Here is a 26,392-nt window from a genome sequence, read left to right as displayed (position 1 = left end):
GCTACGATACTCATTCCACAGAGCCACTCACCCTTGAAATTGTTATATGTATCAACTAAAAGCTCATTTATGGACTTTTTGGTCTTTTACTCATCCAATAAGATCAGATCAGCAGCTCCTAAATAGCACTCAGAGACTTTTGTTAGTTAGCGTTGTCAGGCATGCATGGCATACTTAAGAGATGGCTTTCATTGTGTTTAGGGGCATCCAAAATCAATGAAATCCGAAGACACAGAGGTTTTACAGCACTCCTGTTTTTTTAGTGTTTTTTTCCATGTTAAATTTGTTTTTGTTCAGTTTGCATGTTGCAAAAAGTCAAAGGAATAATGGCAGCTTTGAATTTTGTCTGATCAAATCTTTTCTGTGCAAATAAAATAGCATTAGACATGCACAGAGCACAAGTCTGTTCCCAGTGGATTACAATGAGAATTTGCAGCTACTGAGTCTGCAGAAGTACTTTTATATTTAAAGTGAACTTACATATATTCATAAGCAAGAGGACAAAGTGATTATACTTTCCTAATTAATATGTTACAGTTTCATGCAAAAATAAATATGAATTCAGGCTGTGTGTGGCCACTCTTCGTAAAATCAATTTTAGTATGCCTTATTGTTAGGTCTCCTTCTCATTTTCAGCCTGGTTTGCTTTCTATCATACCTTTCAGAGGAAAATGTAAGGCGACAGGAAGAACAGCATCCCCATAAAATAGCATTAGACATGCACAGAGCACAAGTCTGTTCCCAGTGGATTACAATGAGAATTTGCAGCTACTGAGTCTGCAGAAGTACTTTTATATTTAAAGTGAACTTACATATATTCATAAGCAAGAGGACAAAGTGATTATACTTTCCTAATTCCTATGTTACAGTTTCATGCAAAAATAAATATGAATTCAGGCTGTGTGTGGCCACTCTTCGTAAAATCTATTTTAGTATGCCTTATTGTTAGGTCTCCTTCTCATTTTCAGCCTGGTTTGATTTCTATCATACCTTTCAGAGGAAAATGTAAGGCGACAGGAAGAACAGCATCCCCAGTACAAAAAAGGTTAAAAAAATCGATCATCACGATCAGGTGACTTTTACATAGACCATGTCATCGTTTACTTTTTTGATAGAAATTTCACCTTTTCGTGCTGTTGTCATTTTGCAGATGCTTTGCCATTAGTCGCTTGCAGCCACCTGAGAGTAAGTGTCATGCTGAAGGGCACACAATGAAGCAAGACCTCTGTAACTCTCCAGTTCATGCATGGTCTCAGCTGGCGTTTGAGCTCACAACCATAGGGCTGTTAGTGCTACAAAGTTTTTTAAGCAAAAATGGGTGTGTTAGGTTTAAAGCAGTGGTTCTCACTTAGGGGGCCGGGGCCCACTAGGGGGCTCAGCAAGCTTCCAAGGGGACCTGAAGTATTTAAATTAATAATTTTTTTAAATATTAAAATCAGAATTAAAAGGCTAAATATAAACATAAAATCAAGATGTAAACTGAGATCATATTTTCTTTCTATTGTTTTTAGCGAAGAACTACTGGTTTAAAGCGATAATACTGTTCAAAATTAAGGAAAAGGTTTTTTTTGAAGGTACCAAGTAGGCCTACCTTCTGGTTTTCAAAAATTGGTGAGACATGTTCATCCTTAATGTGCTGAACTACACCTGTGGTTTCTCTGATAGGACACCTTTGTGAACTTGAGGGGAACTGACTTCATATATCCTCTAAAAATCAACTTGAGACCAGCTGGTTCAAAATAACTGCAAAAATAACTTTCATTATTTATTCTTTTTTTTTCAGTGATTTTATCCTCTGTTGTTGCACTTAATTCCAGCTGATTATATTATAACCAGCAAATAATTGCTTTCTAGCTGTTTATTGCAAAGCGTTGATAATAAACAATAAGTGGTTTATTTAGAAAAACAGAGGTGATCATTACCGAAGAACTATACAGAGAGAAAGTTTCATTTTAAATACATAAGGGGCCATATAACTGCAGCAGACAAGCTGTGTTGTATTCACAAAGACCACCACACTAAGCTATCATTAAAACAAACACGCTTTGGGTCTACAGGACTTAAAACTTGAAAAGACATTGGGATGAAATCCACGCTGCTCCTCCCCACTACATTCAGTGTAGAAGTGAAAGTGAGACACTGTGGTTTTCTGCAGGTCTAAGCAGCTGAGAGACTCACCAGAGTTGAGGTGAAAAATAATGGTCTCCCTTCACCTGCTGACTTCCCTTCCCTTCTTTCCCCACTCCGTGTTTTACACGACTTGCACAGGTTCATAATTCTCAATTCTGCTGAGCATTAATTTAGCAGCGACAGAAGGGGATCCCTGGAGGAACCCAGGTGACAGCTTCATTTCAAGCCTCTTTAATGTTGTGTGGCTGCTAAGTCTCCGGCTCAATTCTCAAAAGCACCATAAAATTCCTCAAGCACAAAATATTACAGTTTTGCGCAGCAGCTTTTCAATTTGTGTTTGTCATGTGAATAAGGGCTTAGCAGGCTTACGCCGACAAGTTACTTTCTACGTGGAGTATTTATTTAATTGCTGTTAATAAATGTGCCACCGGAAGCTGAAAATATCTGAAAGCATTTTGTTGAGTTTGTCCTAATATTCTGGGCTGGAATTTGTGACATTATTTGATCCGAGCTATTTTTTTTTCTTTCATTCAGAGATTGAAAAGTTCGAAGGAGACGAGTTGAGAAAAGATGGCGAGGTGAAGAAATACTTGGATATCATCAGCAACAAAAACATCAAACTGTCGGAGCGCGTACTGATCCCGGTGCAGCAGTATCCTAAGGTAAGACCTTAGTGCTCCATGCAACATACTAAAGGAGCGGTGACGTGCCGGTCAAATCAATGTTATAGTCATGTGGAGATCAGAGAGGATCAAAAGCAATCCATCAGTTTTATGGGATTGCTGTGCTCGTGGGTAATGACTTAATAAGTTCTGTATCTGGCAGGAGCAAACTAGATGGTGTCAGACTCTGATTTGTGCTGCACTGCAGATCTGCTGTTATTTACACCTTATATTTCTGTCCTAGCTGAAAAGACTCCTGGCTCTTTCAGAGTAACAGGCACGCCACATCTGTTTCTACCTGTTCAAACATTATTCTGCCTCATTTCGTAATCAGGAAATTATTCTTGATTTTACCAGCTGGCCTCTCACGCATCTGTTTAGCTTCTGAAATTTTAGCTTCTGAGCACCAACTGAGAGAGACATAAAACGTGGTCAGATGGTCAGTTTTGCATCATGTTATTGTCTGTTGGTTGATTGATCTTCCTGTGGGGCTTCGACTTTGTAGCTCTTGTATTTGTTATGTTGATCGCTTTTATTCACAGATAACAGCTGAAGTCTTTAAATGTGCCATAAAAACTATACATGTAGCGTATTTGGCACTGAGTGCTTATGTTTGATTCCTGCTGATAGTTTGATTATAGAGATTCAGAACTGTCTGGTTTGATTCATCAATATAATGTTAAACAATATCCCACATCACGTTTTTGTCAGTAAGAGTGATTTATTTTAGAAGAATGTTGTGATGGTAGCTAAAAACAGAGTTTTTTCTATTTCATGGAGCTGGTTATTTATTTCAGACTACTCTGTCGTTATCACGTTTGGTGCACGCGGCACTCTTTTATTCAGCATTGTGCTGCTTTAAAATGATGCTTTGAAAATGAGTGGGAAAAAGCCCATGAGCATCACACAGACGGATCCATAAAGCTTATGAGCTTCTCATATGCTCCCTTGTTTTTTACTGTTTCTGCTTTAGGAAATGAATCCCTGGAGTACTAAAATGTGCAGACTGTTTGATGGGTTTAGTAGATTTGTGCTGTCGAAAAAGAGAGTACAAAGAACACGCCTTAGGTTTAGATTTTACATGTCTTGTTCGAGTTGTAACAATGGATTTTTGTTTTCCCAAATCCCCCTTTCCTCAGGATCTTGGCTGCTTTGTAGTTATGGAAATTTGATGGCAAAGTTCTCTTGGGATTTTCCTGGAACGTGAGAAATATCTGTCCAATGTCATCGGACTGATTAATGTTAAGTGTAGATTATGTAATTTTCCAAGATTTTATTTACATATCGTTTTTGGTAAGAGGGTGTATTCCCCTCCCAATATACGCATAACAAAATGTGTTTTTGTGAAGAGTTATATTTTTCAGGTGCAAGAAATAGTTTTGCTGCAAAACATGACTGCACAAAATAGAGTCAATGTTTGCAAGTTATTTTAGCATCTCAGGTTATTATTGATTCGAGACAAGACGAATTATTTGTAGAGTCTTATGGAGAGCTATGGGAATCCTGGCTTTTCTTTCTGTAACTGCAGGCTGAAGCAGGTTTTAGGGTGAAGAGTCTGGGTGAGAGAGGATAAAAAAACCTAATGATGCACAATATATTGCTACCATATTGATTATGACCATCGGTATTGTTTGAAATGTCTGTATTTGACTTTTCACACTCAGTTCTCATGATAAAAATTTTAGATTACCTCTGCAGTCATTTAACTCACTTAAAGTAAATCATTAATAATTTAAAATGCTTATTTTTAAATGTAATCTGCAAATTTATTTAGACTTAAAATTGTGTCAGTGCATTAGTGAAAATAAGTCCTGCTAGGAAAATATTTAAGAGGTATCCATGCTATATTCTTTTGCTTGTCATGGCACTTGATATAGAGCTTAAATGTTTTGCTGCATTTACGAGCCATTTCTCTTGTAGGGCCAAGCCAAAAAAAAAAATAAATAAATAAAAAGGTTAGTTTAATGCTTAGAAACCACTAAACCTTAACATCAGTAGATCAATGAACTTGTGGACAGTGTTGGGAAGGTTACTTTGGAAATGTAATAGGTTACAGATTACAAGTTACCCTATTTAATTACCCCATTGCTTAGAATATCTTTGTTTTTCCTGACAAGATATTAATTGCACATCACTGCTGTTATAATGCATGTGTTCAATATACATTCATGGTATGTTTATTTTTTCTCCAAATTATTGCAGAGCACTTTCTTTATTTGAAATGAAACGTGAAATGAAAAATTTTATGCATTTACAGTGGCACTGACAGCAGGTATTGTTTAAATTATTTTATTCATTGAATATTAAGTTCAATGGCACCTCTGTGCTGAATTGGCAAGGTTACAGAAGACAGGGGGAAAAACTTTATTATTTTTTAAGAATGCTGTTTCTTTTCTGTTTTTGAGTTGCAGCCTATTAGTGTCCACAATCCTCTTTATGAGCTTATGAATTTATGACACAAAACAGAGGCATCAGAACAACTTATACAACTTGGCTTTATCATGGTTATTTATTTATTTAGCATGATTTTGCACCTACTGATTAAAACATACCACAATAAGTATGGTAAACCAGGGACAATTGTAACATTTTCCTTTATAATTCACAGACCACTAACGTCTCTTCTAGTATACAGAATGTTGGCTAAATATATGAAAATAACAAAACTTACAGTGCCATTAACAGACTTCTAATAGAAAAATAAAAACTAGATAATATAGCAATTGAATTTAATACAAAAAGTGTGTGTGTACCTGGTATTCCCTACATTATGAGGACCACATGTCTCCACAAAAAATGGAAACTACTATGAGAGTGTATGCACGTTTATGTGGTTTATGAGGAGGACACAATTTTATATAATGGCATGGGTATGACATAGGTATTACAATGTGAAGGTGATTTATGAGGACACTTTCGGTGTCCCCCATAATTCAAAAGGCTTAAAAAACATACTAAATGGTGTTTTTTTTTTTTTATCTAAAAATGCACAAAGTTTTCCGTAAGGGGTAGATTTAGGTGTAGGGTTGGTTTAGAGTGATAGAAAATACAGAGTTTGTACAGTATAAAAACCATTACGCCTATGGAGAGTCCCCGTAAACCATAAAAACTAACGTGTGTGTGTGTGTGTGTGTACACTTAAACTACTTCAGTCTGTGTGCATTGAATTTATTTAATACACGAGTTTCACAATTTGAGTTGAATTACTGAAATAAATTAACTTTTCCACGACATTCTAATTTATTGAGATGCACCTGTATATAAAATGTTGTGCAAAAACACACAAAATAACGTTTAATTTTAAAATTGATTCTCCTGACACAAAGCATTCTGGGAATTAGAAATTTGCTGCAACTCATTTAGTTTAAGTTCAGCTTAATATAAACAATTATTTAGTTCATGTAACTTTTTCTAGTAAGTACAGTGAACTTTCTGTAATGTTTAAGTAAAATTAACTAATTTCATTGTTCAGTTTTACAGTGTATGTAAAACACTTTTTTTCTCAGTTAGAGAGAGAACTTTACTGAGCATATTCTGAATAAGTGTCATCCCACATCATTGAGAACATTTAGTTTGTTAAATTGCTCCCGGTCTCCCCTACATCTGGTTGGGAATCCAGTTTCTGCTACTGCATTGAAAAACTCAGCAAATATGCTTAGTTGATGTGTTTTGGACGGTGTCCACCAAATGTTGAATCACCGGATATTTTTATCCTGGCTCGTATTACCTCTGTAACTGTTCTATGCACAGATCTGTATGTATTTCATTGTGACATCACAAAACTGCACACTGTTTTCATTTTTTCATCAGTGTCTTTTATCTGTATGCAAATAAAGTGTTTGATTTACCATAACTTGCAGAGAAGCTCAGTCTGTGGTTTGCAATGAAATATAGTCCCTTCTGACACAGACCTCAGATACCTGTGAGAACTGATAGAAATCAAGAGAGCGTCACACACATATAGACCAAAAGGAAGGCCAAGAGATGAACGGGTTACCTGCATCACCATCTAGTAAAGTCAAAGACACGGTCGCCATGGAAACCACTGTATTTAGATTTAAGAGATGGATTTGGGCAATCTATCAAAGGGCGTTTCTGCACATCTGAGCATTGCTGCAAATTTGTTTTATGATGGTCTGCGGGTTTTTTCCCATAGGGGATGGTGTTATTTTGATCAACAAAAGGGGTAACTGGGACATGTGTGTAAACATTTGGGACGTCTTGCTTTACACTGTAGTGTAATTCATTGTGTTTGCACGGGTTTACAAAGTAGCCAGACCGCCTTGGTGTCTGATTTGTCAGAGGATTCTAATTAAGACTCAGCAAATGTCCTATGGGTACATCTGTTTGTGCAGAGACTCATTAGAGGCGTAGTAGACGCTAAGCTTGTTTTGGACGCTAAGCTTGTTTTAAATGGCTTTTTAAAAATAAATATGTTTAGTTGTAGTAGTAGCAGCAATGGCCTGTTTTTGCAAAAATCATTTCATGGCCAGGAAAAAAAAATTATAGCTGGCAAATTTTCTCAAGTCACCAGCCGTTGGCAGATGTGGCAAAAAGTTATTTTTAGGCCCTGCTTGCAAGTTTAGAAATTAGGACAAAAGTATTGTAATTATTTCCCTACTGTAGTAGGGAAATATGATGAATCAAAATGGTGCGGAGTATATGCTATCATTCACCTGATTCCATTGGGCTGAACATCAAATTGACAAACACATGTCCAGTAGCACATGTTAGTGCTGCAAAAAAAAACTTGCATCATCAGCACCTGGATCGAGGCAGTAGCTGCATCGCCCATATTTTCAGCCCATTTTCTGACTGTTATGCTGCACTATTTCAAACCCATGTCAAATCATGATATAAAGAATTCCTTGAAGGTAGAAATGTGGTTAGCATGGCTGAATGGAACAACACTGCAAACATTTTGATAAAATGTAAATAGTATCTATCTATCTATCTATCTATCTATCTAATAGTATCTATAGTGTCTATATCTACCCCCTCCCCTCATCTACCTGGTGCACTTTGAGAGTTCAAAATGAAGAGCTCCAACACCAGTTCAGAGAGCAAACTAAACAAAGAAAAAAGCTGGAGAAGTGACTTTTGCTTGAAATTTGATTGTTGTGATATAGTGTCTCAGTCTAAATTATATTCACACAGATGAATTTGGAAGTTAAACAAATTAGAATATAATAATATTAATAATTTATATTATTATTCCAATGACAGTAATAACCATATATTGTAAAACAATTGCACTGTAAAATATTTGAAAATGAGTTTTTCACAGTTATATTATTTGAACAGGCCATTGCTACTACTACTACAACTAAACATATTTATTTTTAAAAAGCCATTTAAAATTAGAGCCAACCACTGCATTTTAATCATGATACAAAGAAAGATGCTAGACACATGTAGCATGAGCAGTTTTTGATTTAAATTTGATTGTATCATTTCAACATTTGAGGCAAAAACAGAATGATCTGACTTTATCTTGTGAAATTATCCTAAAACGAAACAAAAACGACAGACAGGCTGAATGAGAACACAAATTCACTCTCTCTGACAGCAGGTGGCCCTTATGAAACAGCAGTAATATAGCGTTTCCTTGGTTTGAAATGCATTATACGGAGGTAATAGGGGGAAAATGCCATTGAAACTTTTCTGAAGTCAGTCAGTTCCCTTCAGAAATACATTCATATAAACATGTCATAATGAGAAGTATAAATATAATACATAGGTATTCTAGGTAATGAATGGGAAACACTGATATTTGTACACACACACACACTGTATGTATATACTGTGTATATTTAGTATATACAAGCATATTGCATATTTAGCATATAATGAAGAATGTATAATTATTTATTATCATATCTCTTAATATTGATAGATATAATAACATCTAATTTAGCATATATAATGATAATAATTATTAAATAACTGTTGTTATTATTAATATTGTTATTATTATGTGTATGCTAAATTAGATATGACTTAATGTTAAAAGTTTTAAAAGGTTTCAAGGCTTTAACATTATAATTTTACATTTTTGTCATTGCTAAATTGCTTCTCATTTAAAGTGTTGTAAAGAAAGTCAGGCATGCAAGAAATGAAAGCATGGGAACATATTTTTTAAGCATCTGACAGCAAGAATTATACTCGTGTTTAGCCAAAAGATCTCGGAAGATATTCATAAAACCATTGTAGTGTAGCATTGAGAATTCACAATGCTGTTTTATTGCAGTAGTAAACACCCAGCTTTACCTAAACCTTTCATTAAAAACCAGCAACAAGGAAAGACGCAAACAGATCTACCACAAGGTTTGCCTTTATAGTTCTGAAAACACAACTAATCCGTTGAATATAACGCCGGTGGTTGTTGTCCCCATAGATTGTGGCTTATCTGTCTCCAGTTATATGACCTTTACATGGAGGTGTAGGCAAGCTCTGCACACAAAGATAATCCAATTGTTGTCTTGTTAAAGAATTCCCTAGTCCCAAAGGCCGACCAACCTTGTCAAAGGTGTTTAACATAGATAAGCTGCTGAACAGATTCAGAATCGAACAGTACACAGTAGGGAAAAATAAAAAGAAAAAATCAACAATAGTGAGGAAGTTGTATCTTCTTAATGAATTAAAAGCCTGCTGAGGCACCTTTTATTTGTTTTGAGGAAGGTTATTTACATAATTGCAAACATGAGCTCAGATAATGTGTGTTTTTTTTTGGTGGTGCACAATTGTTGGTTCAAGATTTGGAGAGACGGAAAGTCATGGAAAGAAACACTGAGCCTATGGGAATATGGCTTCTTTCCTAATCGGTTTATAAGGCTTATCCCAGTATGTTTCAAATGACCAGCACCCCATGGGATAACACACTCACTAAGCAGCCAGCAGAAAGGCATTCATTTGTGATGCTGCTGCCATAATCTTTAGCAAACAAATATTTTTGCACTTGGAAAACTTGTAAATGTGTGCCTTTCCAGCTTTTTGACCTTTCCAGGACAGCATTTCGTTTCAAAATGACACGGGAAATGTAGTCTGGGGAAGAGAGTGGATGCCTCTCATCTGTATGGGTAGCAGTCTTTTAACCTGTCAGCCTCCTGACTCTGAGATGGTCGTAATGCACTGTTTGTTTACCCTGCATCTGTGCTGTCAGCCCCAGAGTGTCAGAGCTCAATATGGGTTCTGTAATGCAGGGGATCCATCATCAACTTTTCCTCAGGCTGTTACCTTTTCTAGAGCTGCACTGAACACAATGTTCAGAATGTTGGAACATGCGTTTTTAGTCTGATATCATACATGCTTGTTATGCGTTCTATTTATGTGCATCTTATTTTCTCATTTCACGCATTTTGACAATAAATATGCTTAAATATTAATATAACAACAACAATAATAACATTATTATTATATTGCTAATATTTTTTACAAGTAATATTTATCATTATTTTATTATTATTATTATTATTATTATTAGATCTATTAATGTTAAGAGAGGTCTGTTAATGTCAATGTTGAGAGATGTTAAAGGTTTCAAGACTTTAACATTACAATTTTACTTTAAAGTCATTCTATATTGCTCATAATTTATAACATTGTAAAGAAAGTCAGGCATATATAAAGTAAAAAAATATTCATATTTTTTAAGCAGGGATCAAATGTAACAGTAAGGACTTTTACAATGTTACAAAAAATTATATTTCAAATTAATGCAGTTTTTTTTTTCATAAAAGAATCCTGAAAAAATGTATCACACTTTCTACAAAAATATTAAGCAGCACAAATGTTATCAACATAAATCACATTTTAAAATATATTAAATAGAAAACAGTTATTTTAAAGTGTAATAATATTTAATAATTTAAATAAAAGCAACCATGGTAAGCATAAGAGTTCTTTCAAAATGATAAATAAATAAATAAAAATGTAAAAAATCACATTAATTAAAATCACATCACAAAATTGTAACAACTCCAAACATTTGAACGGTATAGTTAATATATTTATTATAAATATTCAAAGATACTTTTTATTAGTCATTATCCGAAAGCCCTTTGACTTATTTTGATGTTAAAGCTAATAATATAAGGTGAATATTGGGCAGTATCAAAGCTCTCCCTCTTTCTCATAGCTCATTAGCCTCCACTAACAGCCAGCACTGGCCCTTTGACTCCCGCCTCTATTTAACACCATAGTGCGCTGCCACTGTTTAAACCATTCTTTGCTAATGCCCATGTCCATTGGTTGCGGCCAAGCCATTTCTCCTGGCCATCATTACATCTCTCCCAGTCCTAGTCCCCAGCAATAATCCTGCTATCAGCCAGTGCTAGGCCTCGGTAGCAGCACAGCTGGCTACACTGGCAGTAGATATCTAACCCCATCTGTGGATCTTATCTGGTTTCACAGCTTATGGCAAGGGTGCTATATTTCAACCTCCAACTCAAACAGAGGCAAACAGCCTAACTGCACTAATGGTTATGTTAAGTGTTTCCTTTGCCAACTTTGGCTGGCAGCACATTCTGCTGTGAAGCCTGAGGAGTTTTGTGCCATTTTTGCTGAAACAGCCTTGAGGATATTTAGAAGTTTATTGGCCCTAGACATCATAGTCATTTATACAGCATAAGATGCAGACTAGGGATATGCCGGTATCAAATTTTCATGTTGCGATTAATTGCTCATGCTTTTATCACGGTATGCAATATTATCACGGTATTGAAATTTAGTTTTAAAAAGTGCTGTCATAATACAGTATAACAGGTTTAATAACATTTTTCTTATAACAAAAATAACTGAACATTTAAATGCAATAAAGCAATACAGAAAAATGTATAAAGTTAAAAGTTTTACACAGATTAAAGTGCAAAAGAACTATAAAGACCAATAGGTATCACTTTACAATAAGACCTCATTAGTTAACCTCAGTTAATGCATTAACATTCACAATGAGCAATAGCTACATTTGCTACAGAAGTTATTAATCTTTGTTTAAAAAATACAAGTCTTAGTTCATGTTTACATCAGAGTGCGCATGCGTCTTTCACGCAGCATACAGCGGTGTTGTGCATTTTGACCAGTTGATGGGAAAAGTATTCTTAAAATGCATTTAAAATTCGGAATAATTTGTAATATATAATTATTCACGGTATTTAGAAGTGCCCACGATAACAATACTGTGCATATTCATTACCGTGATATATCGCATAACTGAATACGGCACAAGTCTAATGCAGACTGTAGCTGTTGTAGCTATTTCTGCAGTCTATAATTCCAGGTTTAATTGGCACAGTCTGAAGCCCAAATCCGTAAATAACACAAGTTAGCATGTGTATCTCTTTAGCTTAATGTGTAGATCATATTCAGTCATTGTATATTGGCAGCAGATAGAAATTGTGCCTGTGTCCTTCAATATCTCCTGTTCCAATTTTTTGATGCTGTGATAAGATTCACCAAAAATAGATTAGTATATTGCTCTTTCATGATAGATAAGAATATGCACCTTCAGAATGAAAACGAAATAGATAAGTATAGAGGAGCAATTTGCATAAAGTCTGTTGAGATTTGGACAGCAGAAGAGAAGTGTTCTAGAACAGCACTCTTAATGCACCACAAAATTAAATTCAGAATTAAGTACACAATGCATTAGAGACAGATTTTAAACTCTTAAGACTCTTTCTGAGGAAGTTTAAATTAACAAGTAAAGCTGGTCTTAGTGCAGGGATTCTCAACCATATTTGGTCTGTGACCCATTTTTAAATGCCAAAATTCTTGAAACTCCACATCAAAGAATTACATTAGACACTTGATGATCTCACAGATATAATTCCTGACAAAAAAGGAGGTCTATGATACCTGGAGAAAGTTATGCATTGGCATTTACATTCATATCTGTGGTAACTAGAGCTGGGAGGCAAACAATATTGTATCAAGATTGCAATAAAATGTATGAATGAATGAATGAATTAAGGATTTTATATAGCGCTTTATTGTGTATTGCTGTGCACCCAAAGCGCCTTACAATCAAATGAGGGGATCTCTCCTCATCCACCACCAGTTTTTTTCTCAAATGAAACAGTGTAAAGCTGGTGAAGTGACTCTGAGAGCAGATCTGGAGATGAAGTTCATGTGTTCATGTTCTTATATATTAAGACAGCAGACACTAAAAACACTGTGAGTGATATGTTTATACCGAGGATAAGTTTTAAACATTTTTACTCAATATCGATTAATCACATAAATGTGATAGAGCCAATCAGTGCATGACACTAACAAGTCTGCACTCGCAGTGTTTTTACTGTTTGCTGTCTCAATATATAAGAACATGAACACATGAACTTCATCTCCAGAGCTGCTCTGAGAGTCACTTCACCAGCTTTACAACGTTTCATTTGAGAAAAAACTACCGTCAAATACACACTGAATATCAAAGATTTGCCAAAATAAAAGTTTGGTTTAACTTAAAGAAATGATGACAGAAACATATTACTAATGTATACAAAATTGTACTTCTCAAAGTAATAATAATAATAATAATAATTTTTAAGAAATATCATACAACTAAGATATTTTTCATTCATGTTTTAATTTATGCAGTTTTGCTGTGCAGCATCTTCACATTCTAAATAAATAAATAAATATTTTGTTAGAGCACACGGTTATGTTTGCATGGCCCTCAATGGATAAAGATGCTTTTCGTCTCCAGATTGTTTAGTTATAGCATATTGGACGAAGCAACAAAAATGTCTCCAATAGGATGACTGTCAGTATGTGATGATAGTAAAATGTGTCTGGTGATTGTGCCAATATGAAACTGATCAAGAGCTTAGTGGTCTGAGTGGCTTGAATGACTTCTGAAAAGATTTTGACAGAGAAATCAATGTAATGCACACGAGAGAGCGCCGAGCGCAGGTGAAAGTCCCTGTCAAAGGGACTCATGTGTGAAAAGTCATTTGTTCAGCCAGCCACACACACACTCTGAAGTCACTGCGGGCTCCAAAAATAAGTGATTCTGCATGACAGCACACTGAATAGCCATCCAAGCTTTTTAAGTTATCAATAAACACAACAGTGAATGCTTTTCCTGGATTTTGGCAGTGTTGTCTGACGTACACACTGATCCAGGCTCCAGAAGTGAGAGTTAGTGATCTAGTCTCCATCACAACAGCACACTATGCGCTCTTTCTTAGAAGTCCCATTTGCTCATAGTAAGCCGATGCGGTTTGACACTTATGCCTCCGGTTGTCAGGTTTATCATCCTCAGCCTGTCAGTGCTGCATAATGCTCATCATTCTGCGGCCTGCCTCTGCCGGGGACTGCGAGGGACAGCTTGCATCGCTTCAAACCTCATCCAGCACTGAACTGTGCCCCCTAATAAAGCCTAAATTGCCCACCGTGGAGCAGGAGAGTGGCTCCAGACATTCATTAGCTTAATGAAAACAGGCCACTCCACTGCAGCCGCCCAGTGAGCATCTTCACACTGTAGCTGAGGCAACCATCTGCTCCGAGCCACCCAGCCAGCTGCAGAGTATTCCTGTCATACACACCCCATCAGAGGGGATGCAAACGGCACACTTCCAGCTCACCCGCTCCGAGAGAGTTGGTCATGCTGCTTTGGCGCAGTGCTGCAGTGTTGCTAAATATACTGCCCTACCCACACCTCACCCTTTCACCTGAAACTGTTTGCATTTGCTTTGTGACTCTGGCCAAATTCGGTGACGGTTCTTCTGCGTTTCATCAGCTAGAGTTCCCTACAGCTGCATCTACAGCCTGACAGGGAAGCGCATGTGTTGAGGAGTTTCCAGCCATGTGCTAGGCAGGGTATGTCAACATGTGTTATTGCCAACTGTTTCATTCTGGCCGCCACATATCAGCTAACCTTTGCAAACATTTGAAGGACAAATTCACTTCCCTGAGTAATGTCTGGCTTATTGGGCTGGAAATATACAAATACTGTAGTAAACAGCCATATCGCTAAAATTATGCAATGTCAGATTTTACAAATGTGTTCCATACAGAATGCTTTATTTGTGTTATAGTTGAATTGTCACAATAGTGGACTAGTTATACACAACCAATATTTATTTATTTATTTGGGCCTCTTAGTCTTAAAGGGATCGCGCACCCAAAAATGAAAATTCTGTCATTTATTACTCACCCTCATGTCGTTCCAAACCTGTATGACCTTCGTTCATCTTCAGAAGACAAATTAAGATATTTTTGATGAAATTCGAGAGCTTTCTGATCCTGCATAGACAGCAACGCAACTAACATGTTTAAGGCCCAGAAAAGTAATAAGGTCATCATTAAAATAGTCCTTGTGACATCAGTGGTTCAACCTTAATTTTATGAAGCTACGAGAACACTTTTTGTGTTCAAAGAAAACAAAAATAACTTTATTCAACAATTTCTTCTCTTCCATGTCAGTTTTTGACGTGCATTCACGAGAGTACCACAATGCATGCGTTTACAAGCAGTCTTTGTAAACATGCCTGAAGATTTCGACAGAGAGGGAGTTTTTGCACAGCCTTACTTATTTGAACCAGAATATACAGATGATGAACTAAGAGAGATGGACATCAGCAACACCACACATGTGCTGTTGCACTTTCCTGAACGTGCATTAAAGACTGACACGTTAGAGAAGAAATTGTTGAATAAAGTCATTATTTTTGTTTTCTTTGCACACAAAGTATTCTCGTAGGTTCTTAACATTAAGGTTGAGCCACTGATGTCACATGGACTATATTATCGATGTCCTTGCTACCTTTCTGGGCCTTTTCATTTCAGTTGCGTTGCTGTCTTTTTTTTTCTGTTTGCAGTAAAATTAGTTCAAAAGTTCATTAGTTTTACAGTTCACACAGAAGATTTCTTTTAAAATTCATCCCCACTTCAACATCCACGCACACAAAGACATTTTGTGTCTTTTTTTTTGTCTTTTGCCATTAGCACTGTGTTTTTAAGACGTTAAGTTAAAAATTGTGAAAGAAAGTGTATGTTTAGATGCATTATCAACATCCAAAAGGTCACTTTCTTCTGTTTTATTGTCCTGTGTAAAAAACATACAAAATGTTTTTTTAAAAGGTTTCTAAAAAACATATTACATCTAAAGAGAATTTAGAGAGGCTGCTGGCTAAACGCATTGTGGCGATACATCAGAGAAAGTGATGAACACTGAATATGAGCAGACAGTGATGAAGTGACACTGTTATAAAGGGAATCTGATGCACCACTTTATACAAGGGCACTTTTTCTTACAATGGCAGCATTTATTGACTGTTTAAGATTTGTTGTTATCATGGGCATTAAACAACCCTCAGCAGCCCAAATCTGATTGCAATGTGTAAGACTCAGAAATCCCTTGAAGATACAGTTGTATGATGCACAGATGTGAGTAAACCAACGGAGAGAGCGGGTGAAAAAACGGTGAAGGCCAAGTGTTCTCAGTGACCGCTGATCTGCTGTGTGACTGAAATGTTAGTTGCTGCCCCAAGGCAGTTGCTGGATAGCTCATCATCTGGGTAGTATTACTTGAATCCCCATTGGAAATGAACTCATTATGTTATGCCTCATTCAAGCATGGACTTCTGGATCATTTTGAAGATCCCTTTTGGCATTTGGTGCATGTTATAATATCTCTGAAAGCAGCGGAGCCCAACCACTGACCCCAAACATCGATTAGACACATGAGTGGCTGCAGTGCCCTGCAGAAACAGGTGTAGACTCTCACATCTTTTTTGATCGCTTCTGAAAAACTTGAACCTAAAAATGATCGACGACTGCCACAGATTTAATTTTGAATCCAAAAATAATTTTTCATTCTCTCACTGTAGTTTTTGTGCATGATGAGAAAAACCAACTTACTTTTGAATGTGTTTTATTTGACTGTGAGGTAACTGAGGCAACTGTCTATGAAGCAGGCAGTGTGAGAGACCAACCGTATTGCCTTTTCTCTCCTCTATTACAGTTTAATTTTGTTGGGAAACTGCTGGGGCCCAGGGGCAATTCCATGAAAAGATTACAAGAGGAAACGGGAGCAAAGATGTCCATCCTCGGCAAGGGTTCAATGAGGGATAAAGGCAAGGTAGGATGACTGGCAACAACTTCCTTCTTTATCCTCCTGTGTACTGTATAAATTTAATATATTCCATAAATGCTTTGAGTATTATTATTATGATTTACATTGATTTGTCTGTAACCATATATGCCATAACTGTACCAGCATATTTTCGGATATTAATATCTAAACTGACTGCTCATGACAAAAACAAACTACTTGCATTTGATTAGACCTGTATTAAACCATATATTGATTTTTGTCAAGGAGAAAGTATAATAATATAATAATTCTATGGAAGTCTGTTTCTGCCACGAAAGAAAAAAAAATGTGTTTTGATATGACATATAAAGTCAGAAAGTAATATATAAGTTAAAGGGTCATTATGACATACTAAGTCATAATTATGAGATTAAAAAGAATTAATTATGACATAAAATGTTGACTTTTTATTTCACAATTGTGAACTTTTATCTTATTATTTCAGTAATATGACTTAATATTCATAATTTGAAAAACCTTTTATGTTATAATTATATTGAAATATTGGCTACTAAAAATGAAAACATTTAAATGACAATTTTTTGTCAATTATGACCTTTTATGACAATTTAAACTTTTTAATTATTATAACTTTTTATCTCATAATTATGATTTAGTATGTCATAATTTCAACTTTTTTTATCTTAAATTATGACTTATCTCATAATTTTTCATTGTTATATCATAATTATGATTTACCAAACCATGATTTTTTTTTTATGTGGAGGAAATGGGCTTCCATAAGCTTGTACATGTTATGCACACTACATTTATTCCAGAGCAGAGTACTTTATCCCTTAAATCCTGTAAACTTTTCATTTGTGTGAGTCTAACAAGCATCAGCAGTGGCTGACAGAGCAAAGTGTGAGATGACGCTGAGACTGAAGATCATTACCTGCACTATATGCTCCTAGATAAAGGAAGAACTGCTGTTTTTAGCATTTACTGATGTTGTATAAATTCTTGAAAAAAGAAGTATATATACTATATCTAAACTATATCACAAATAGATAGCACTGACTCACATACTGTGTAATTTGGCTGAAAGTAAAGCCTGGCAGCCTAACAGACCTATGTGTTTTTTTTTTAATTGACAGTGTTTGTAGAATCAACAACATCTCTAGGTTGTAAAGGAGCTGTTGAGACTATTCGCAGTATGGTTCTTTCTCAGTGGATCTGATTTAAACAAGTGCTTTGTATTAAGTTGTGGTGAGTGTAATGTTTAGAAATGGCATTTTGTGATTCAGCCAAACAGCTGCCCTAAGAGACATGCTGGTCATTTACCTAGCCAGAGAATTGTTCCAAATGTAATATTTCTCGGTTTGCTGCTCCTGTCATCTCATAATAGGCCATCCTGATTTCCCCAGCTCAATAAAATGTTCATTTTAATGTAATATTATTGAATGTAACTCCATTGAATGAGAAACATTCATATCAAGCAAATATTAGTTTTCTTTCAGTGTAGTGTATGAAATGGAATGAAGCAATAAGCAAAGTGAGGCTGTGTTTTTACCAAAGCGATTTTACCACTGTTAAAGGGTGTTGTTAGGCACAAGTGAAGCATGGAGACTTGGCATATTAATAGCATTCAGTTGATGCGTGCATATTTACAACAATCTTGAATGTTGTTTAACCAGTAACATGAAACAATCCTTTTTTTCAACAACACCATGATGAAAATTAAACTTTGTTATCATAAGATTTCCACAAAGTCAACAGAAACTTTGTTTGTGCAATCAGCAATGCTTTTACAGTTACCTGAGTAGTATGAATTATTTACACAAAAGCTGTTTGTTTTCATCTGGTCTCTGAAGAATGTTCTGAACGTGTTAGAGGAATGAAATGTAGTGCACAGTGCAAAACCCAGTGTCTTGTTCACATTCCACCTGCAATCTATTTTAGCCAGGTGCTACAGGAATGTGCGCTGTTTAGCGCTGTGTTGTGAATATTTAAACATTCTTTTCAGCGCAAACACCTCCTTTCTATATAAATGAAGTGAATGCACCGGATCTGCCTATGGATTAATCAATGTGGTGTTATCACTGAAATAAGATTCGTTGATCTATGACTCAAAAAAAGAGTAATGAAATATTTTTTTCATATGCAATATTGATCAGAAACCATATAAGATGTCGGAACAATTTGTTGCAACATGACCTGGTTGTATCCAATTGAAATAATTTTTACTAGATTTATTTTCACATCTCCTTGTATATTGTGTATACTGTATGTGGCCTTGCCTCCATTTATATATCAGCATTGTGCAAACAGCACTGTGTACATCATGTCATGCACACAGCCCCAATTTTACCATTACCTGATTTACATAATTTCTTAAGTGAATTCCGTGCTCAAGCAATGCAGATAACATGCAAATAAAAGATGCTTTTAGGGCTATAATCCTTTCTTAATGAATTCCCTCTCAGACTTTAATTTAAGCATATTATGCATATTGTTTTTACTAAAATCTTTCTTCGTTGCAATCATTTCACAGAGCCATACAAGACCAATGTCTTGTTATTGTTTATTGTCTTACATTGTTACATGCTAAAAAGTTGTCCAAATGAGACAGGAATATGCATTGTCTGATTCCATATAGCCATGTGGGGAATTTCTACAAGCAGAAGGTTCCTTTTAAATTTACAAACACATTGTTCACCACAATTTCACACTGTTTTAACAATGCGGATGAACCATGGTCTGAAATCTATTTAAATTTATGGCAGAACTCAAACAAGAGCCTGTTGGATTGTTTTAAATCCCAAAGGCAATCATTAATGCAAACATATTCCATTATAAAGAGTCACCATGAGCTGGTACAAGTTTGTTATACATATGAAATTAAGAGTCTGCCGTGCATCTTTATAGACTTGTCTGTGCAGCATCTGAAAGTCCTGCTGAGGTCTTCATATAACAGACTCTCTACATCCAAGGATCAGCAAAGCAAAGAATATTGCATTTAGAATGATTCCCTAGGCAAACAAATGAACAGCTTGTGTCTAAGGGCAGCAAATTGACTGAATCAAAAAATGGCATTTCAGGATATTACAATCACCACAAAGCAAAATGTAGTGCAAATCTCAATCTGGGGATACACAGCAGAAATATTTAACTCATATCCTTAATTTTTTTAAGGAAGGAAAATAAATGCAGCATTTATTATGACCCATAGTGCCATTTCCATGAGTCTCAGGAATAGATTTTATTTCGCTTTATAAGCTTTTGTTCGAATGTTTCAAATCTGAGCTCTTTAACTCCATAGGGGCGCTGGATAACTGTCAGGCTTATAAGTGTCAGATTCACTATTTGTACTTTACCGGGAATAAATTTGAGGAACCCTTCATTTTGTCACATTTGAAGAGGATTCTGCTGTGCTTAGACATGCTTACTTGAGTGCCTTTTGAAATGCATCCTGGGAGACAGACCTACCTTTTTAAATAACAAAACATTTTCTTCATGGATTGACATGAAAGGAAAGTTAAAGCTTTCAGGCTTGAAACAGAACAAATGTCATCTGACGAATGGTTTTCCAGAGGACTGTAAATAAGGCAGCAAACTTTTCACTGTCTCCTGCTTCCCCTTTTGTCTGTCCGTTTTTAAGTCAATCCGGAAACACCCACAGCGTCCATCCAACGCGCATATATTTGTGTCTGCTCGCAAAATTATCACATCTTCACAATTCGTCAGCGCCTGTATACGGAGCCCACAAAATATGATTACGCCTCTCAGAAATGTTGTGAAAGCTTAAGTGTATCCTGACCTTTCGTATATGCAAAGCATGATGGAAAAAATGCTTGGGTCACTTTGACTTGATAGAGAGATGGCATCGGTAAGTGTTTATTAAAGCTGAAGGGGCTACAAGGGCCCGCATCAGTGATCAGACATCTGTGAATGGCCCCTACATCAAAGCCCTCCTGTCTTTATGAAGAAGCCACAGCCGAATGGCAATCAACATTAGACAGAAATGTTGGCTACCGTAATTACAAGCTTTGTGAAGTTTTAAGTTTTTTGAAGTGCCACAGAACACCTTCAGCAATCAGAGAGAATTGAGAAACCGAATATTTCTGTGAAATATCACCCTTTTCTGCTCTTCCGATGGCAGAATTTAATCAGAAAGGTGATAGTGTCAATTTATTTCTGACAAAAAGCCCTCGGGCAGATTTAAGCATAATGATTTGCAGTATCTACGTACCCATTATCTGTGTTACAGAGTAAGGGTGTTGATAGGTACCATTGTTCACAATTTTCCTATGCCGTTATGAGAATTATTATTAAATGTGAGCTAAACAAAAGTCATCTTTGTGACATTTTGTCAAAATACATTCAAAGTATAGAGCTTCTTTCTTAAAGGGATAGCTCACCTAAAAATTATTATTCTGTCACCTTCATGTCCTTCAGGACCTTCATTTCCTTTCTATGTGGGACAAAAAGATAATTTGAAAAATGTCCCACGTGAGGGTGAGTAAATGATGACAGAACTGAACTATCCCTTTAATGCCTTTCCAGTTCACTCTCAGTTCAAAATATGCATAATGTGGATTGGAGGTGGTGGAAAAAAGTGCTATTTATTTAATTCATTAATGACATGATTAATTCTTCACACAGAAGTCCTGACTTGATATTTTTCCATCTCTAGGAGGAAGAGCTGAGGAAAAGTGGAGAGGCGAAATACGCCCATTTGAGCAACGATCTTCATGTTTTGATTGAAGTTTTCGCACCACCTGGAGAAGCCTATTCCCGCATGAGCCATGCCCTGGAGGAGATTAAGAAATTCCTTGTTCCAGTAAGTTCATACAGTTGGATTCCTTGAGAGGGATGGTGAGCTGGAAGCCAAGATGAGATGAGTGCACCAACCAATACTGAACTCTAGTGATCTCCTGCATACATAAATTTGTTCATGTTTATTGCGTATGGGGAAAAAAAGAGATTATAGAGTTATGCATATGATTAAATATATACATTGGAGATCTGCCTTACAAAATTGCATGTTTAACATGCTGGAATTGGCTAGAAACCGAGAGAATGCTGCTAGTTTCTGATAATGTATTTTGCAAATCCACATTAATTTAACCCTAGGTTATGATTCTGAATTTTCTTAAAAAACAAACAAACAAATGGCTTAACATGAAAAGTTCTTCTGCTTTTTTGACTATATTTATACAGTTCAGAAGTCAGTAAGATTTAAAATAATATTACTTTTAAAGAGATTTCAAATTAATGTGTTCAATCTATACAAATAAATAAATAAATAAGCAGAACAACTTTTTAATAGTAGTAGAAATAATACGATTTATTTATTAATTCATTTATTTATTTAATTTTGAGCACCAAATCAGTGTATCAGAATGATTTCTGAAGGCTCGTGTGACACTGAAGACTGGAGTAATGGCTGCTGAAAATTTTCAGCAATAAATTACACGAAACATATTAAAATAGAAAACAGATATTTTAAATTGCAATAATATTTCACCAAATCACCATATTACTGTTTGGACTGTATTTTTGATCAAAAAACGCATCCTTGGTGAGACTTTCAAAAACATTTAAAAATGTTATCAACCACAAACCTTTGAACAGTAATGTACACACACTAGCTTACTTGTAACGTTAGAAAAAATGGGTCCTGGAGCTTTCAAAGGTAATTAATGTGTCAAATGAATATCTCTGTATATAGTCCAGACTGTAAATATTAATGTAGCAGTATGAGTTATTGGCTTCAGGGAGGAAGCGTTCTAGGCAGGGCCGGATTTACCTCTTTTCGTGACATATAGGCAAAACAAATTTTTGGGCCCCCCTTCCCTATTAATATAATAGGCCTAATATTACCACCCAAGCAAACAAAAATATTTCTTAATCAGTGGAAACCGTTTGTTACAGTGTTTTCTAATTGCATTTCATTCCATTAATAGGCGCGGCGACGTGGCCTCATAACCACTTCGGGAGTGCATTATTTCTCTGATAATTTTAACGGCCCTGGTTCTAGGAGAGATTCCCTACATTCACCTCTCCTGCCCTGGGCTTTAGGCAGGCTCTTAGCCTCTTGGGCCACATCTTTGCATCACTGGTCTGGTCATATCCTCCATACGTACTGCTGTTAGTGTTGTTCCATGTTTTATCTTTATGCCCACTGCAGAATACCAAGCAGATGAGTTTTCAGTCTCAATAGCTCTGTTTCTAATCTATATCTGTAAGTTTTTTAAAAATGTCATAGACATGCTCTTGACATAGTTATGATGCCTTCTTTTTTACCCAAGTTCTAAGACAGCAATGTGTGTCCATTTCAGTTAGGATTCTGCCATAAAAGCAGCTTCCTATGCAGGCAGTAGGCGGCAAGGCAGCTCATTAGGGTTTGGAGCTAATGTCTTGATGTCTTTCCGTCTTTGAATTTGTTTATAGTGGTCTACTCATTTTTTTTTTTGTCAGAAAGCTTGATTCCTGTCAGGTTTAAAGGAGTGTGCTGGCATCTCAAGATGGTGCACTTTGAAATGTTAATAGTATCTAGGCAGCCATGTGAATATGTCATAGCATTTGTTTTATAGAGACATGAAATTATGGCCCCCTTCTAATTAAAGGCTTTTGCTAGGCCCCTTAAATTCAGTGAAAACAAACCTTAATGCTATGGCACACATGACATTATAGTGTATTGTGTGCTTCTTTCTTGCAATAGTTTCGGGAAGCCATTTTCTGTTCCAGCATCACACATCACAATGCCACAGTGTACAAAGAAAAGTCTATTAAGAAATGTTTTACCGAGTCTAATGTGGAAGAACTTGACTGACCTGCACCAAGCTCAACTCCTATTGAACCCCTTTGAGATGAATTGGAACACAGACTAAGAGCCAGACCCCTCACTCATCATCATTACCTGTCCTTAGTGATGCTCTTGTGTCCGAATGAGAGAAAATGGCTACGGCAAAACTTTCCCAGAAGAGTGGAAGCTGTTAGCAAAGGGAGGGAGACTCAGCTTCCAAATAATTCCCAACAAACACATACACTACCATTAGTAAGGTACTTTTAATGTTTTTAAAGAAATCTTTCATAGTTACCATTGCTGTATTTATTGAATTAAAAGTACAGTAAAAATGTAATATTATGACATATTTTTACAATTCAGAACAACCGTTTTCTGTTTCTGTGAATATATTTTAAAATGTAATTTATTCATGAATTGCCATAGTGGAAAATAAATATACTTAAATGTATTTGAAATACATTTATTTCATGCTAAGTATACTACAAATACATTTTAATATTTATTTACTTAATAAAATACCCTGCAATTGTACTTTTAGTATAGCCTAGTAAACTGGTATACTTAAAGTCTGCTAAATTGGAACAACTAATTTTGTACTTAATGCAGTTTAATAGTGCTGAAGTACAATTAAAGATATACTTAGTAGGGCTGGGTAAAAAATATTGCTATCTCGATTTTAATCGATTCTCATTTTTAAGAAACTATATCGATTCTTAAATCCCAAGAATCGATTAGTCTAGCCTGTTTTCAGTTAATGGATGGAACATTGAAGCGCACTTCCCATCCAATAAATCGCAACAAGGATTGTTCGTTGGTACTTTAAATATGAAACAAAGTCTCATATTTCAATTTATGTCCATTGTATTGCAGTATTTAAACAATAAATGCCGTTTTGGCGCTGTTTAATGTGGAGTGACAGATCGCTGTAGCGCCTCAGTTCAACAGACGCGGCAGCGCGAGGCGCACGTGAACTAATCATCTCCTCCACATTAATACCAGCTTCAGCACAAAATAATCATGACTAAACATCCGAAGGTAAGTTAAAAGAAAGAGTACAACTTTACAATCTGTATACTGTCTCATGTAATTGCTCAATCAGTGTTTCAGCCGCGCAAAGACCTCAATATAACGGCTTGTAAACAATGTCACGTAACGTCACATTTACCTCAGAAAGCATATTTGGTGACCATAAACTGGATAGTCAGCCAGAAAAATAAACTCTAGAGAGGAGCATTTGGCTAAATATATGCACCATATAACATTCATTGAGACAAATCTGCTATTATTTTAATCTCCAATCTGTTATTTATCAGTTTAGATAATAATATTTATTTATTAGATAATAATAGATTTAGTACAGCACAAATCAGTCAATTTTAACCTTCAATATTATAATGTAGTACCAACTTACTCTCATGTATATTTTAGTTGAGAGATTTATTTCCTTTGAGAAATAGCTACTGTACCTGATATGTATCCAAAATAATTGATATTGAATCGAATCGAATTGGTAATCGAATCGAATTACAACTTACACAAACTGAGAAAGTCAAAAAGTGTTACTTTGTGCCCCGTTCTCCCCTACACTTCAGGTACACTTTAAATATTTTGCATTTAAAGACCAATATTACTCAAAGATCATACAATCCTCATCAAAGGTGACATTAAAACACATTTTAGACTTCATATTAAGAATTGTGCATTGTGCACAAGTAGTACGCCAAATAAAGCATAATTATAATTTTTTATATCAGTAAGTTTCGAGTTATCTGTCAGTAAATATGTTAATAGATTTTAACTATACTTAGTATGAAATAAAGGAATTTTAAATATATTACTTTTTACTAGGGTGGCAAAGCTGAATTTTCAGCATCATTACTCCAGTCTTCAGTCAGGATCCTTCAGAAATCATTTCAATATGCTGATTTGCTGCTCAAGAAAAAAAATCTAACTTATTTTCAGTTTGAAACAGCTGTCCTGCTTAATATATTTGTGGAAGCCATGATACTGTTTTTCAGGATTCTTTGATGTGACGTTTAACAGAACAGCATTTATCTGAAATAGAAATCTTTTGTAACATTATAAAATGTCTTTACAATCATATTTATTCAGTTTAATGCATCCTTCCTGAATAAAAGTAATGTCTTTTTAAAACAATAGAGCATAGAGACAATGATTTATGTATGTATCATTGTCAATAAAATAAAGCTGCATGCAGATTATCTCTAGCTCTGGATTAAATTGCACTATGAATTGTGAAGTTCCATTGAATGAATTTTGTAATTCCAGATTAGGTTGGTTAACATACAATGAATATGTCTTTAAAAAAACAAACAAACAAAATGCCTTTGCAACCTGGACTGATAGGCCTAAACCTTTGTTGATAAAGCCTACAGAAAGCCCATTATGTGAATACGATTACACAATCTCACACACTGCCAAAGGAAAAGAGTGATTCATGCAAAACGCAGCATCTTTAGTAGGTGTCAGTGGGCTCTTCTCAGCGGCAGTACTGTACATGCATTGACTGTAGTCTCATTAAGAAGGAAACTGGCTAGATTTTGCAGGAGGAAGTCTAATACATACCATTAATACAGAATGGATGTACAGACTCATACGGAGACTGAAAAGCAAAAGCATTTATTTTTAGCCTGACTGGCTTGCTGGACACAATTTGGCCTGGTGTTTTTTAAGACTCCCTGTTTATATATCTGAATCAATGCATTATCGCTGTTATTAAATCTGATT

The 26,392-nt window shown here is 35.6% G+C and overlaps 1 protein-coding gene across 1 annotated transcript in view; it reads left to right on the top strand.

The window, feature by feature from the left end:
• Positions 1-26,392, top strand: part of LOC107725434 (KH domain-containing, RNA-binding, signal transduction-associated protein 2-like) — a 53,515-nt gene that overhangs the window by 12,972 nt on the left and 14,151 nt on the right. The window contains exons 2-4 of the mRNA XM_016534676.1: positions 2,665-2,792; positions 16,759-16,875; positions 21,527-21,673. Coding sequence (XP_016390162.1) covers positions 2,665-2,792; positions 16,759-16,875; positions 21,527-21,673 — 392 coding nt within the window. The remainder of the gene's footprint in view (positions 1-2,664; positions 2,793-16,758; positions 16,876-21,526; positions 21,674-26,392) is intronic.

The sequence above is a fragment of the Sinocyclocheilus rhinocerous genome, unplaced genomic scaffold (genome assembly GCF_001515625.1).
Source record: "Sinocyclocheilus rhinocerous isolate Xijiao unplaced genomic scaffold, SAMN03320098_v1.1 scaffold366, whole genome shotgun sequence".
Taxonomy (NCBI): domain Eukaryota; kingdom Metazoa; phylum Chordata; class Actinopteri; order Cypriniformes; family Cyprinidae; genus Sinocyclocheilus; species Sinocyclocheilus rhinocerous.
The sequence above is the reverse complement of the archived record's forward strand: the minus strand, read 5'-3'. Positions and strand labels throughout refer to the sequence as shown.